This window comes from Mixophyes fleayi, chromosome 6 (assembly GCF_038048845.1).
Source record: "Mixophyes fleayi isolate aMixFle1 chromosome 6, aMixFle1.hap1, whole genome shotgun sequence".
NCBI classification, from domain to species: Eukaryota; Metazoa; Chordata; class Amphibia; order Anura; family Limnodynastidae; genus Mixophyes; species Mixophyes fleayi.
This window is the reverse complement of record NC_134407.1, coordinates 200437457-200452064: the sequence shown is the minus strand read 5'-3', so window position 1 is coordinate 200452064 and position 14608 is coordinate 200437457. Positions and strand designations below refer to the sequence as shown.

The window sequence follows — 14608 nt, the reverse complement described above, 5'->3', positions numbered from 1 at the left end:
TTGCAGCTCTGTGTCTGATCGTGGCCTTAATATAAGATGGATTGTTCAGGGAGACGATGTGCTTTGATGTACGAGGAGATTACAGTCATTACTGTGACTCTTTAAATTACGCCGCACTTACAGCTCCAGTCAGTTTCTATCACAACACTCAGCGCTAGGTGAATGTACCTTACTTTAATCACGTTTAAACAGGAACCGTCATTCAGTTAGTTCTACATTAAATAAATTATTTTATTTTACCTTTACATTTAGTTAGTAAATTTGAAAAAATATATATATTTTTGACCACTTTAATGCTATGAAGCACATCAGACAACAGCAAATTAAATTTTTGGAGTGTAGTTGCCCATATAGGGGTTGTCAATCTTGGAAAAAGTCCACCCCTCTATAATAACTGCACCCCTGTGAAGTGCCTCAGTGGAAATCCTTCCTCTATGATAACTGTGGGGATCATCCCACACTATCTGCTATCTCGCTATTTCAGGAAAAAGAAAGGATAGACAGGTTCCGATGCTGGACAACTGGAGCCGTCCAGGATATTCTGCCTTTTATAAAATGAGAGTGTAGGAGGAAATTTATCTTCCGATTGGATAGCTGTGACTCCTGTCCAATCAGGTGAAGCTTCCACGACACACCTACTCTGCAGTGCTGGAAATGGAGCACTCAGACAGCTGCTTTCATGTAACAGTGGGTGCTTTTAAGGGGAAGGACTGGGGGGTAATTAAAGAGACAGGGTGCCACGAGTGTGGCTTTTACAAAGTGGATAATCCTTTAAGTGGCCTCAGATTGCCAAGCAGAATCCTTTCAGCATATCACTAAATAAAATTGAACGACTGTAGAGAATATCGAAAAGTAACTAACAAATTGAGAGTCTGCTATATAATATACAATGTTTTTACTTCGTTTTACTTAGCTTTTGTTTTTTAAAATAGTGAAGACATCACATCTACCTACATGTTGTTATAGAATTTATGTATATGTCAAAAATCCCAGAACTCTTTCTGTCCTCTGTTATTGGACTGTGTGTTTGCACAACAGCAAAAAGCCATTATGAAAACAGACAGTACAAGTTATTACCTAAATACAAAGGCTCAAAATAGCACAAATCTGGGTCTCAGAAATCAATAGCTTCAGCAGGTCGACATCTTTTAATGTTTCTACTTCGTTTGGGGACTTTAAACTGAGCAGATAGAGCACACATTTCTTAAAAAATAGGTTTAGCCCTTGTTATTTTCACTGAAGAATATTTTTATGATTATTTAATATTATAGTTGCTGACTTTTCGGAGCTCCCTGCTACTGAGGGGAGTTTGGTGAAGTCAGGGGGTCCGGAATTGATGGACCGCCTTGCATCATAATACGCCTTCCTCCGCAGCACGATGGTGCAATTCACCCACCACTACTTTGTCTGGCCCGGCTTCAGATTGACAGACTCTCTTGGGTGTCTGGGAGGTCACCCATTATTTTCAGAGTCTCCCGGACATTCTGGGAGAGTTGGCAAGAATGATTAACATTTCTTTATATAGCCACAGCATAGTCAGCAACGCTTTACGTTTGGGAACAAACGCGGTAATGAAACAAACCTTGGTATTAAAACACAGACAAAGAGATACGAGGGCCCTGCTCACAAGATTACAAGCTACAGCATTCAGTACTACTTTCCTTACGTGGGTGGCAGAGTAGCAATTGTACATACACAAATGAAAGTTACAAAAAAATGGCTCAATCTAGTAATGGGCAAATCACCAAATGACATGTGGCTAAGAGGTTAGCACTTCTGCCTCACAGCGCAGGGGTCATGAGTTCAATTCCCGACCATGGCCTTATCTGTGTGGAGTCTGTATATTCTCCCTGTGTTTGCGTGGGTTTCCTCCGGGTGCTCCGGTTTCCTCCCACACTCCAAAAACATCCTAGTAGGTTAATTGGCTGCTATCAAAATTGACCCTAGTCTGTCTCTCTCTGTCTGTCTGTGTGTGTATGTTAGGGAATTTAGACTGTAAGCTCCAATGGGGCAGGGACTGATGTGAATGAGTTCTCTGTACAGCGCTGCAGAATCAGTGGCGCTATATAAATGATGATGATCACACCTTCGTACCATGGCAACAATTCTTGGCAGCAAAACAATTTAAATGTGGTTTGCTCATCCATACTACTAATATTATGGGACAAGAGGGAAGGCAGAAGAGGTAGGGAAACTTTATTTGTGCCAGAGTATATTAGGGGCAGTGTTTCTGCACTCAGGCATCAAACATGTTGGATGCTGCTTGGGGACCAGGAACCATAGACAATAACAGCAGGAGTCCAGCAGTGGGAATTGTACAGGGATGTTATTCCCAGTCTTCATTGTGACATTTATAAATATCTATCTGTGATCCGATGCTTGAAGTGTCGGTGTGGAATGGATGAAGAAATGTCACACGTGAAAATAAGCATCAACTCGGAAATCACATAAAATATTAATCCACCCAAACAGAAGCGGCAGCCCACCCGCCAAAGGTCTGTCCTTTCACAGAGGAAAAGACGGCAGCACCACCCTGCGCAGTTCATTAGATCCTCAATTAAAACGTCCTCCACATGTCATACTCTCAGTTCAAGTAACGTTTCCACGTCTCAGCTGAAAGCACCTCAACAGCTGATGGTTTTTTAATTCTCGCAGGCCCACTGGGCCGGATACCAAACCAAGCCTAGTTGGGCTCTTCTACCACTGGCTGTTCCTATTTCCCAGGTTTTAAAGTTTTCTAATTGGACAATACAATTCCTCCTATTTGGTATATATCGAATACAATACTAACTATATGTTTTTTTGTGTTGGGTAAGAAATAATGATAGTCATTTATTATGACAATACCGCGACATGTTCAGACAGAAGGGTTTCTTCCCCGTCCAGGCTCCAGACGACTGCTGTGTAAACCGAGTGGAAGTCATCGCGATCAGTGAAGAAGCCGTCGGCAGCTCATGACGTCACCGATAACCGCGACGCTGTCATTGGTGCTGTGAAGGGGGTACTGTAAGTATGCGGGCATGGACAATGTACAAGGCTTTGTAAAGTACATTGTCCATGCCCGCATAGTTACAGTACGTCGCGGTTATCGGTGGCGTCATGAGCTGCCGCTGGCTTCTTCACTGATTGCAATGACTTCCACTTGGTTTACACAGCAGTCGTCCTGGAGCCTGGTCGGGGAAGGAGCCCTTCGGTCTGAACATGTCACGGTAAGTATAGTCGGGGTAGTCAGCATCGATATGCTGACTACCAACGGTTTTTATTCTGTGGTCTTCTGTGTGTTTTTTATTGAAGAGAAGTATGTAAAATGCCACAAACTTATATATAACCAACTATGTTAAACAGACCAGGCTGGAAACTGCAATAAGCCAAAGTCCTCCTAGACAATATCACTCACATCATGATTACATTAACCTGCACAGCAACTCAGGGGTACACGATTCCACAAGCCCTCTTTGCTGGAGGGCTTGTGGGGGACTTTCTTTCACATATGGTGGCAATGCCCTCTGATAAACAACCTCTGGTTCCAAGTATCTGCGCTTCTCACCCACATCCTCAATTTTGAATTCACCCTTGACCCTATGGTCATGTTACTCTACTCCTCAATCAAAACCCTCTCTAAACAAAGCGTTATATTGGTACAACATGTCTTTCCTGCCACCCGCATGCAGATAGCCAGAGATTGGAAATCCTCCCACCCGCCTGACCTCCAGGCGGTCGTTTCTCAGGTCTGGTATATAACATCTATGAAGTATCTAACAAACCTCCTTCAAGACCAAGTAACTAAATTCCACAAGGTTTGGGACCCTTGGTATGCCTACCACCAGACCCCACTTCTGGCACCCAGTAAATTCCTTATGTCACACCTTTACTCGATGCCTAATTGGGGCGGTGCAGGTCTCGCCACTCTTCTGCCTGATTCTTACCTCTTCACCTCCCTTTACTCTTTTGTTACCCCCATTGCGTGGACCCAGCTTCCCCCTTTCTCTTTCTTTTTGTCCTCTGAGACCCTTCCTCCCCTCCCCCCTTCTTTTTCTCCCCTTCTTCTCTTCCCATGTAATGGAAAAAACGACTTGTATCTTTCTGAGGAATCCCTTAGGGAACCTATATGGCACCTTGGTTCAATTACGTCTACTAGCTGAACGTGCAAGTTACAAATTTTACAAATTTTGATTATTAATATATTTTTTTTGCTTCTGACTGTACTGTTATAGTTTTAGACTTGATCGGTTGATACTCTGTTACTGTATGTATGCAAACCCCAAGTGCAATGTATAATTAATCCCCTTTTCTTTTTTGTACCCTCATTTTTATTGTTGTGGAAAATAAAAAAGTAAAATTAAAGAAAAAAAAGAAAAATTATTGTTACATATAGAAGACCATATTTCCTATTCTCCTCGGAGTATTTCTTATACATCATATACGAGAATTAAAACTATGAAATTTCAAAAAAGCCCGGAGATTCTGTTCCAAAGAGCTTACAGTCTATTTAACCGTTCAGTGTTTAGTATTCGGCTCTGTAAGCCCCACTGTGTACTTTACACCTGAGTCGGTTTACAGATTGAGGTTGATGTTCTGTGATGGCCTTTACCCTCGACTCGCTGAATGCAAACTCCACTGGATGCACCTGTCAGTCACTCCGTTATCTTTGGCAGAACTAGTCTACCAATCATTAAGCATGGCTGTCTTAGAGTGGAAGAGTCTTATTATGCACCGGCTTTCGACATCAAACACTTTAAAACAAAACTTTGCATTTCACAAGTCTTAATGGCCTTGATCAGGTAGGAATAATTATTAGAGGCCTTTAAATACCACAGGGGAAAAAAACGACGAACTGCAGGGGACTAGAAGCATATTGAAAATATACACTACTTCTAATTAGTTTTAATCTTCACACGTTGTTTTTTTTTTAATCCTCAGCAAAATATGTTGGCTAAATTATTCTGCAGAGAGAGTCTGATCTCTCTGATTATTATTATTATTATTACTGGTGGGCCCTGCACACTACTTGGTCAGCTGTGATAAATTATAGACAACAGAAGAACAGTGCCTCCGGAGGCTGGATGGAAAATTGCTTCGGTAGAACACTCGCTGGGCTTTACAAGGGGATAATGATTGAACAAATCATCTTTCAGACATTCCCGACTAAATTCAGGATGCACGAATCCACACATGGCGGTGTAATTATCTGGTCTTCTATAAAAAGCTACATCCACTTTTAATGGATTTGTTTGCTGCCAATCTCTGGTGTAAATGCCTAGAGCTATTAGAGGGTTGTATTTAATGATGCTTAAGTCCTAACAACTGGACCGTTCATGCCCAAGAGCCTGTGGATATCAAAAGTGTGACTTTGCCCATTCTCACTCTCACCTCCTTTCTCCAAACTGGTTTAAAGACACTCTAACCTCAAACATTGAGTTTGCTAAATAGTGCTCAGTATAGAACGGTCATGGTTATAGTTTTACTCCATCTCTCTATAAAGGCTATGAAGAAATAGGGGCCTATGGGTCCTTTTCGACTGTTCTTTTTCATTTATTGAACCTAATAAATGGCTACAACCACAATGTCATCATAATACCCCATCCAAGATGTCGGACCTAACTCCTGTCACTAGACCCAGGGGTTCCTAACCTGGGTTCCCTGGATAGACTTGACATCTTTATTTTCACTAACCTCTAATTGAAACTTAGCATTTGCTTCAATTATGAATATAGGTAACAAATCACAGTAGTATTAGAGGTATCTGTCACTTTTTCACCAATAAAAGCCACAGATATTGTCATAACTATCTGTAACACGGAGAGGCACGCAAGCTACGAGAAGGGGTCCATAGGTTGGCGAGCTGCTAGAAGGGGTCCATATGCTTCAAAACGCTTAGAAACACCCTTGCAGAAGGTAGAGAAATTCCTGCCACATGAATATTTTGATAAATGTATATTTTATACATTAACCTCTTCATTTTCATTAGATAGCTATAAATGGGAAGATAAAATAAAGGACTTGTTCCCCTTTAACTTGCATTCTTTATTTAAGTTAACTCCCTCCTACTCAGCCTACCTCTACTGGCAAATTTTACTAAGCTCAGTGTCTGGCCCCGGCCATTATGGGAGGAGCCAGCAACATAAGTTTGAGTGATTTTCTTGAAACCATTAATTCAAGTCTTAGACATTAAGTGACCCCTCCCAAAACTGGCGACACCACAGACAACATGGTAAAAAGTAGTAGACTTTGTATGAGTGTGTGAGATTATTATCATTGTCTATATATAATGTATCAGCAAATTTTGCAGCCCCATACATTGGGGGATTAGAGCATAGTATATAAAACACCCAACAAGCAAAATATGGAAGAGCAAAGGCAAACTGCAAAGCATTCAAGAAGCATAAATGCAATAATACCAAGAAATTAAGCATAATACAACAAAATGTAATAGGCAACGTACAGGACAGACTTAAGTAGTATAGAACATGCAAGAGGCATAAACACTCAGGTGGTCCTGCTCCTGAGAGCTTACAATCTAATTGGATGGAAGGTAACCTTGCAAAAAATGGAAATATATATTTTGCCAGAGGGAATTCTGATATAATTATAAATGTGAAGATGCTCAACTCTGTAATAGAACTTATATAATTGTCCTCTACAGGATACAAGTTTGAATGCACAGGATGAGCGCAGGGCATGCCTTCTATCCGTGCGTCACTAACTGGCGGTTCTTGTTACCACATCTCTAGCGCGAGGCTTATCATACTCTGCATATCGCTAATGTGTGCGTTGTGTTGTCTCCAGGCATTGTCCGAGCCTCCAGTGTGTTTCCAATCCTCAGCACAATCTTGCTGTTACTCGGAGGGCTTTGCGTCGGGGCAGGACGGATTTATAGCAGAAGGAATAACATTATACTCAGTGCTGGAATTCTCTTTGTAGCAGCTGGTAAGTCCAACCATATTATATTGTCACTGATAACCCTATGTACATCTTTACAGGGTAATGTCATTCAACGATAAAATATATACAGATACTGGGAATTTTTTACACTATACAGGGGCTAATGCAGGATTTTTAGAGGGGTGGGGGGTTTCAATACCACACCACCAGAGTGGGCATGACCAGCATGCAAGGGCATGTCTATCACTTTAGACAGTGCCAGGCCCATTCCCATGTGCAAATACATGGGCAATGCTGCGCAGACTACTGATAGGTGCACACAGCTCCTCTTTCACAAGCATAGTAGTGCAAAGTGTAACATACCTCCCTGCATTAAATTAATAGCACCCACGTTTAATAATTAGGCCTCTGTGCAACCAGCCCTAATATTAAATTAATAGTATTCACATTTAATTATTAGCCCTTCTTCTCCCCAAATTCAGCCCCCAAACATTAATAGTGCCATCATACCACCTTAGCCTCTGATGCCCTACCATGACCCAATTATTAAATTAAAATAGTCCCCACAATCAAATGCATAGCCTCCACTATCACCCCACCAATATATTAATAGCCCCACTCACCATTAAATGATTATCCCACACCCCCACCTGCATTACATTAAGAGCCCCCCCTGACCCACACTTACCTTCTCCTATCAGGACCTGTCAGAGGCAGACTCTTCTGTCTGCCTCTCTTTATGCCTGCACTTGCGGGACGCCACTCACATGTCAGGTGGTTAGCACCCCACGTGTGACATGCTGTCAGCGGATGGGGCATAGAGTGGGTACTCACAGAGGGGAATGAAGGGAAGGAACATGGAGAAAATCCACGGACCGTACACACTAAGGTGGCTAATCCTGAGGGGAAAGGCCAGCCACCAGGAGTCCTATCAGGGCCATGGACCAGTCCGGGTCTCCAATTACCCCTTATGTGCCCACAGAGCAAAATAAATAGTATATTGCAATACGTTTTGTACATGTTGAGTATTGCACCCAGCATTCAAAACAAAAGAGTTTGTATTGTGCAGATGACCGCATAATACAGAACAGAGTACTACACTGTAACTATACACTGCTGAGCCACACAGAATGATTGTGCCATTGTGATGTCATCGGTGATCTCACCTATAGCGGTGTATTCACAGGGATATATTCCCCGAAACAGCTCATGATTCTGATTGGAAGTGTTAACCAGCTGAATATGTCTGCCAGACAGGGGCGTGACCGGGCACACCACTGGCAGCCGTATAAAGCACAAGCCAAAATCAATACTCACATAATAATTATTTAAATAGTGCCAGTCATATTCCTCAGCGCTGTACAGAGAATATATATAATCATTCACATCAGTCCCTGGCCCATTGCAGCTTATGTTCTAACTTCCATACAACGCGCATATTGTCACTCGCCTAGTAACCTACCAGTATGCTTTCTGGACTGGGGGAGGAAATCGGGTAACCCGGAGACAAAACATGTAAACACGGGGAGAACGTCCAAACTCCACACAGATAGGGCCTTGGTTGGAGCAGAACCCATGACCACGGCGCTGTGAGGCAGCGATGCTAGCCACTGTGGTACCCTGTAAACATATTCATATAAATGTTATTATTATACTAATATATACTTATAATTAAAATATCAATGAGGCCAATAATTATAAATTGCAATATTTTGCCTCAAAGTGGTATTTTCGTACCAACATAGTGAGGCTGACGCATTTCTCCACAGCTGCAGTTTTGTCGGTGACGTACCATCATCATCATCATCCTCAGCGTGTGTTTGCACCTTGCCTCTAGCCGGTGTAAAGAATATGAGCGACTGCACGCAAGATACACTATGCAAACTAAGCCTATGTCCCATTCTGCATTTGACCCAGCGCAGGTTAGGGGCCACCCAGCCACAGCCCCCTTAATTAAACATTACCCTGAACAGCTCTTCTGTGCCAAGGCAACAACCATCCCCACTTAACATCTAACTTCAAGAGCAATTTTACATTAAAATGGTTTTATGGCTGCAGATTTCAAATTGACCTATATGTAGCTGCCACAGCACAAACTCTTGTTTCTGGTAAGAATCCCCACCAACGTCTGAGGCTGCTCCTTTGGGACTGAAGCCCACTCTGAAAGCTGTACACAGATATGAGGAGATGTGAGCCTGACGCCACTCACTAAAATCCGCACGAGGCTCTGGTACAGCACATTAACCTCTCATGGGTCACAGCTCTGGGTCCCGCAGAACCATATTGCTAAGCCACTGCATTGTACTGCTGTTAGTGATGTCATCCATTGTTATGACATCAACATTTCAATGTCATCAGTGATTTTGCTCATTGTAATGTTGTGTTGTCATTTACTGTGAGTCAGTGACAACATTATCTATTGTGATGTCACAATGATCACTGCAGTGGTCACTCACCTTTACGTCATAATCTTTGTGATGTCATCAATTAACTCATACGCTCTAATGTTACTGATGTCCTCTATAATGGCGTCTTCATAACCATGGTTTTACTTTTGATGCCATCCATATTGATGTTTCGCCAGTGATGTAACCTGCTCTGAGGTCATTATTGTTGTCATAGTGACGTTACACCACATAGGACATCAAAATGTATTTGCTATCCACATTAAAGTCATCATTGATTTGATAGACTGTGATATAAAAACAGTTCTGTTAATCAATTTTGATGTCATCAAGAATGTTACAAGATTCCAATGTCCATGATATTAGATTGTAAACTTTGTTGTGAGCAGGGCCCTCCCTACCCCCTTTTTATGTCTGTAATTATTATGTTTACCTTGTATGTCCCTGTTTTCTGTATGCCCTGTTTTTCTCACTACCCTGTGCTGTGGAGCACTCAGTATTATTACCCATCTTAATTGTAATTTTTTAGTGATGTCCGACATCATCATCGATGACATCACAGATGACTGCACAATGATTTACATCACCATATTTATATCTATGGCATATCTATGAATGAGACAACTATGGGAGATTTCCCTGATAACATCACTATGGGTGACATTAGTATAATTGACATCACTGCTTACATTATTTTTGATGACATCACTAATGAGATCACAACATTACTACGGTGACGACATCACTAATGAGATCACAGAGCTTAGTGATATAACTGAAAACAGAATGGATGACTTCGGTGGCGACTTCACTAAATCACAATTCATAATAGATGGTATTATTATGGGTGATATTACTGATGACATCACGCTGGTGGTGTTACCATGAATGACAAACATTGGGTAATATGCCTGACTGACATAGTTTGTAAACAACAGTGATGACATCACAATGGATAATGACTTTACAATAGAGATCACTGAAGACATCCGGTTGGATGGGATAACAGACAGCATCACGGTGTAGACATAATCGATGACCTCACAAAAATTATGACAACATAACAATAGTTGAGGTCACAGATGACATTACAATAGATTGGATCTCCGACTCACAAGATATGATCATATTGGATGAGTTTACCAATGACAAAGCAATAAGACTAATTAATAACCCTTAGGAAACGTTGACTTGCAGTGCTTCTTTATCTGTACAAGTGCTCATCAACCTCCTGGTCCTTACAACTGCTTTCAGAAAACCAATTAAGTGCAGAGCTTTGCAGATCCACCTAAAAATCTGCAAGTTTTATTCATATTCCCACTATAGGACCAACTTCGTCATTACTTTAGACTTCCATTTTTCCACCTGAAAAATGCTTCATTTAGTTTCCTTTCATGTCTTAAATGAAAGTGGGGGGAAATCGGGACTGACATTATTACGGCTGGCAGCTGTGTGTGTGTTTGAATGTTTTTGGCCAAAGTGTTCCTAGAAATTAGATTTTCCACAGAATTGGAAGACATGAAATAATAGCAGAAGGGTGAGTGGTGATCATCCCCGGAGGTGGTGCAAAGAACAAGGGTTGTGCGGCCCAATACAAAGCAGCTAATGCCCCCCTGGACCAGCGCCCCTTTTACATCATTAAGATAATCTCATTCCGCAAAACAAAATTACATTTTTGCATGTGGGTGCAAAAGAAGCAACTCGCAAAGGACACCCACAATACGCCCAACTTCTCCCATCAAACTGCACAAATGCTTGCCATCTTCGCCCACATATCTATGCGCTTACCCATAATCCTTGTGCACATAACAGTTCAAAACAGCATTTGCACTGCACTTTTTGCATGTTTGCAAATGGCATCACAAATGGTGGCATAATTGAGTTATAGCAATTGATGACATCAGGGAGGACTTCTCTTTAGTGAAGTCATCAGCTAAATCAACAATTGTGATGTCATCCATAGTTACGTGATTTCGGTGATATCATTTTTCATCCATCATGGTATTAGTATGATATGGAATCATGTATATTGTTATCATAATTGTGATGACATTAGCGTCAAACCCAATGCAGTTACATCTAGTGTGATCTAAACAATGATTTTAATATGATCCATTTCAAGGCCTTAATTGTTGTATGTAACTGTGATGTCTTCAGTCATTCATTGTGATTTCATCTCTGATGTCACTCAGTCCAGTGTTGTCAAACCTTAAATTCATCCTATGTATATCATAAGTGATCGTTGAGGTCACACTCTTTGATGTCACCTCTCATAGGAATTCTGTTGAGCACACGGAACAAGAGAGGTTAATACTGTGTACACGATCAAACATACAGAAGCAAAAGAACAACAATTGTTGCTCACTAGCATGGAATTTTAGTAATTATGATGTCACCCATCTCTCTATTACATGTAGTTATCTACTCTGATGCCACCCATTGTGAGCTCATCATTGAAATCACTCATGTGATCTGTGGCCTATCATACTGATGTCACCTACTGTGATTACCATTAGGTGTTTTGTTTATTTGGCTTGAGCTCCACTTTATATAACACATGGGATATATAAATATTGTCCTATGTAAAAACACTGAACATAACAATATAGTTGGTGGTTCCATCTAGTCTGCCTATATTCATATGATTGTGCGTGTGATAGTTCTCACATCAGATCTTGTTTCCTTTCTTCCTAGGGCTGAGTAACATCATTGGAATCATTGTGTACATATCCAGCAATGCCGGAGATCCCAGTGATAAAAAAGATGAAGATAAGAAGAACCACTACAACTATGGCTGGTCCTTCTACTTTGGGGCATTGTCCTTCATTGTGGCAGAGACTATAGGAGTGCTGGCTGTAAATATTTATATTGAAAGGAACAAAGAGTTGAGGTTTAAGTCAAAGAGGGAATTCATTAAGACCTCTTCCTCACCATATGCCAGAATGCCTAGCTACAGGTACCGAAGAAGAAGGTCAAGGTCCAGCTCTCGGTCAACAGAGGCTTCTCCATCCCGTGAGATATGTCCAGCTGGCATGAAGTATGCCAGTGCCATGCCCATGGGCGAGATTTCTATGTACACTCTTTCCAGGGAACCTTTGAAAATCACAACAGCTGCCAGTTTTAATCCGGACCAAGATATTAGTTTCATGCAAGTCCACAACTGTTTTCAGAAAGAATTAAAGGAAGGTCTTAATATCAGTGTGGTTAATCGAAGGACGACCCCTGTTTGATAACGACTTATTTATCTGTTACAGATGTTATTCATGGAGGAGGAGGAGAAGCAATGAGTGGACATTAATGGAAGATTAACCATAATAGTGCCACCAAAATGTAAATTAATATTAAGATCATGTGAAAGGGCTATGATCAGCACAATGACGGAAAGGATAATGGCAAGAGGTGGAGACGGCATTCTACATTTTGCTGTATGTAGAAAAGAAATTAGAGGTACAACCATGGGGGAACTACGGCTCCCTATTTCCACTCTTTAATAGACTGTTCGTTGTTGAATTCTTCCCTACTTGGCATAAAGCAATGCACCTTTGAGTTCTCAATTATAGAAAGGACAGGAACATTCTACTTTTAGGAAGGACTGGTTGTGTAATGTAAGTGTGGTTTCAAGTAAGATTCTCCCTTAACTGTTTTGCCAAATAAGCCATGTTGAATTTCAGTGCCAATTTTCAATTTACTTTATTGAAGGCCCCAAGTGCAAGGATCACTGTGGCTACAGAAACCTAACGCTGCTCAAATTTGTAGGCAGCTAGAATGGAGAACCTAAGTATTATCTGTCTTTGTGAAGACATGTCTAAACTGAAAAGGTCCAAGCATTCCACAAATGAAGCACTAGGTATCTGGCACTATATAGTATGTAAGGATGTTGGTGTTGTTAACATATAGATAGGATCTAGAACCAGTGTCAAAACATAGACAACTCCATGCAGTATAGAAGTACAGAAAATCTGGACACATCAGTATTGTATGACCAGACTTGTATATCAATGTCTCAAATGTCAGAGGTACACAACGTGTACTCAACAGGTACCCCATATGCTTTGTTATTTGTCCCATAGATTCTGCAGCTCAGCCAATGGACAAGGGTCAGGATTATCCTGCTGGTTAGTAGATATATTTTGTAAGTGCTCTGGAATCTGACCTGACTGTTTTTCATTAATGTGACTGTTATGTATTCAACTACAAGAAAACCACACTGTGGGGTAAACTTAGAGCCTTAACTTAAAATGTTTGCACCTAAAATACACACACACACACACACACACACACACTGGACAAAAATAATATTCAATGCTAATGCAAAAAAAACTAGGAGTCTGGCAAACATATTGCAGACAAAACTGTGATAATTAAGATTTGCTAAAAAATTGTGAATGGTCAAATCTAAAATGTGACGTTACTCTTTTGATTATTTTATTTGCTTATATTGTCTTTGCATAATATTAAAGAATAGACAGAATGGCAGGTTTTTTGTCTTCCTTGAAATAATAGAATATAATATAGTTTAGCTTACTGCCACCTTTTCACTCGAAAATCCAAATTCATTAACATTAATATATTGGTCAATTTTTGTTCAGGTCATTTTTGGATAGCTATTTTTGGCCTATGTAACATTGTGTTGGATATTTGTCCATTATTGTCACAAGAGTGATATGTTCACAAGGCAAAACATTGTCATTATTGTTGTTTTTACACCAGTTTCTCAAAACAACTGGGAATGTTTTAAAGCCATTTCTGGAGGTAAAATAGCACTATTATATTGGCACTAACAGATATTATTAACATTATTGCCATTAACTTTTATTTATTTAGTGCCAGCATACTCCTTACCACTTTACAATTGGGGACATAAGTCTGGTTATTAGCAGACTAAGGGTATATTTACTAAACTGCGGGCTTGAAAAAGTGGAGATGTTGCCTATAGCAACCAATCAGATTCTAGTTATCATTTATTTAGTACATTCTACAAAATGACAACTGGAATCTGATTGGTTGCTATAGGCAACATCTCCACTTTTTCAAACCCGCAGTTTAGTAAATATACCCCTAAGTGTTTATAGTGCCTCCTCGCAAGCTTACAATTCCCATGGAAATTGGTGTTACATACATGAGATTAAGTGCCACTTGTTGCATATTGGTGCTTCCAAATAGCAATGGGAAAAAGTAGAGCTATGTATTCAGTATAAGGTCAGAGGTTTTTTGAATATAGAAGGAGAATAAATGAAACTTTGAACTGTGTAGTGTGGTGGCAACTGAGTAGAATAGCCTAGGGAGGTTCAGTAGATGGCTCAGTAATTTGGTAAACTTGC

The 14608-nt window shown here is 40.6% G+C and overlaps 1 protein-coding gene across 1 annotated transcript in view; it reads left to right on the top strand.

The window, feature by feature from the left end:
• CACNG4 (calcium voltage-gated channel auxiliary subunit gamma 4) overlaps positions 1-13746 on the top strand; it is a 47530-nt gene extending 33784 nt beyond the window's left edge. Inside the window, exons 3-4 of the mRNA XM_075215409.1 lie at positions 6787-6927; positions 11982-13746. Coding sequence (XP_075071510.1) covers positions 6787-6927; positions 11982-12517 — 677 coding nt within the window. The 3' untranslated portion in view covers positions 12518-13746. The remainder of the gene's footprint in view (positions 1-6786; positions 6928-11981) is intronic.
• Positions 13747-14608: the final 862 nt, after the last annotated feature.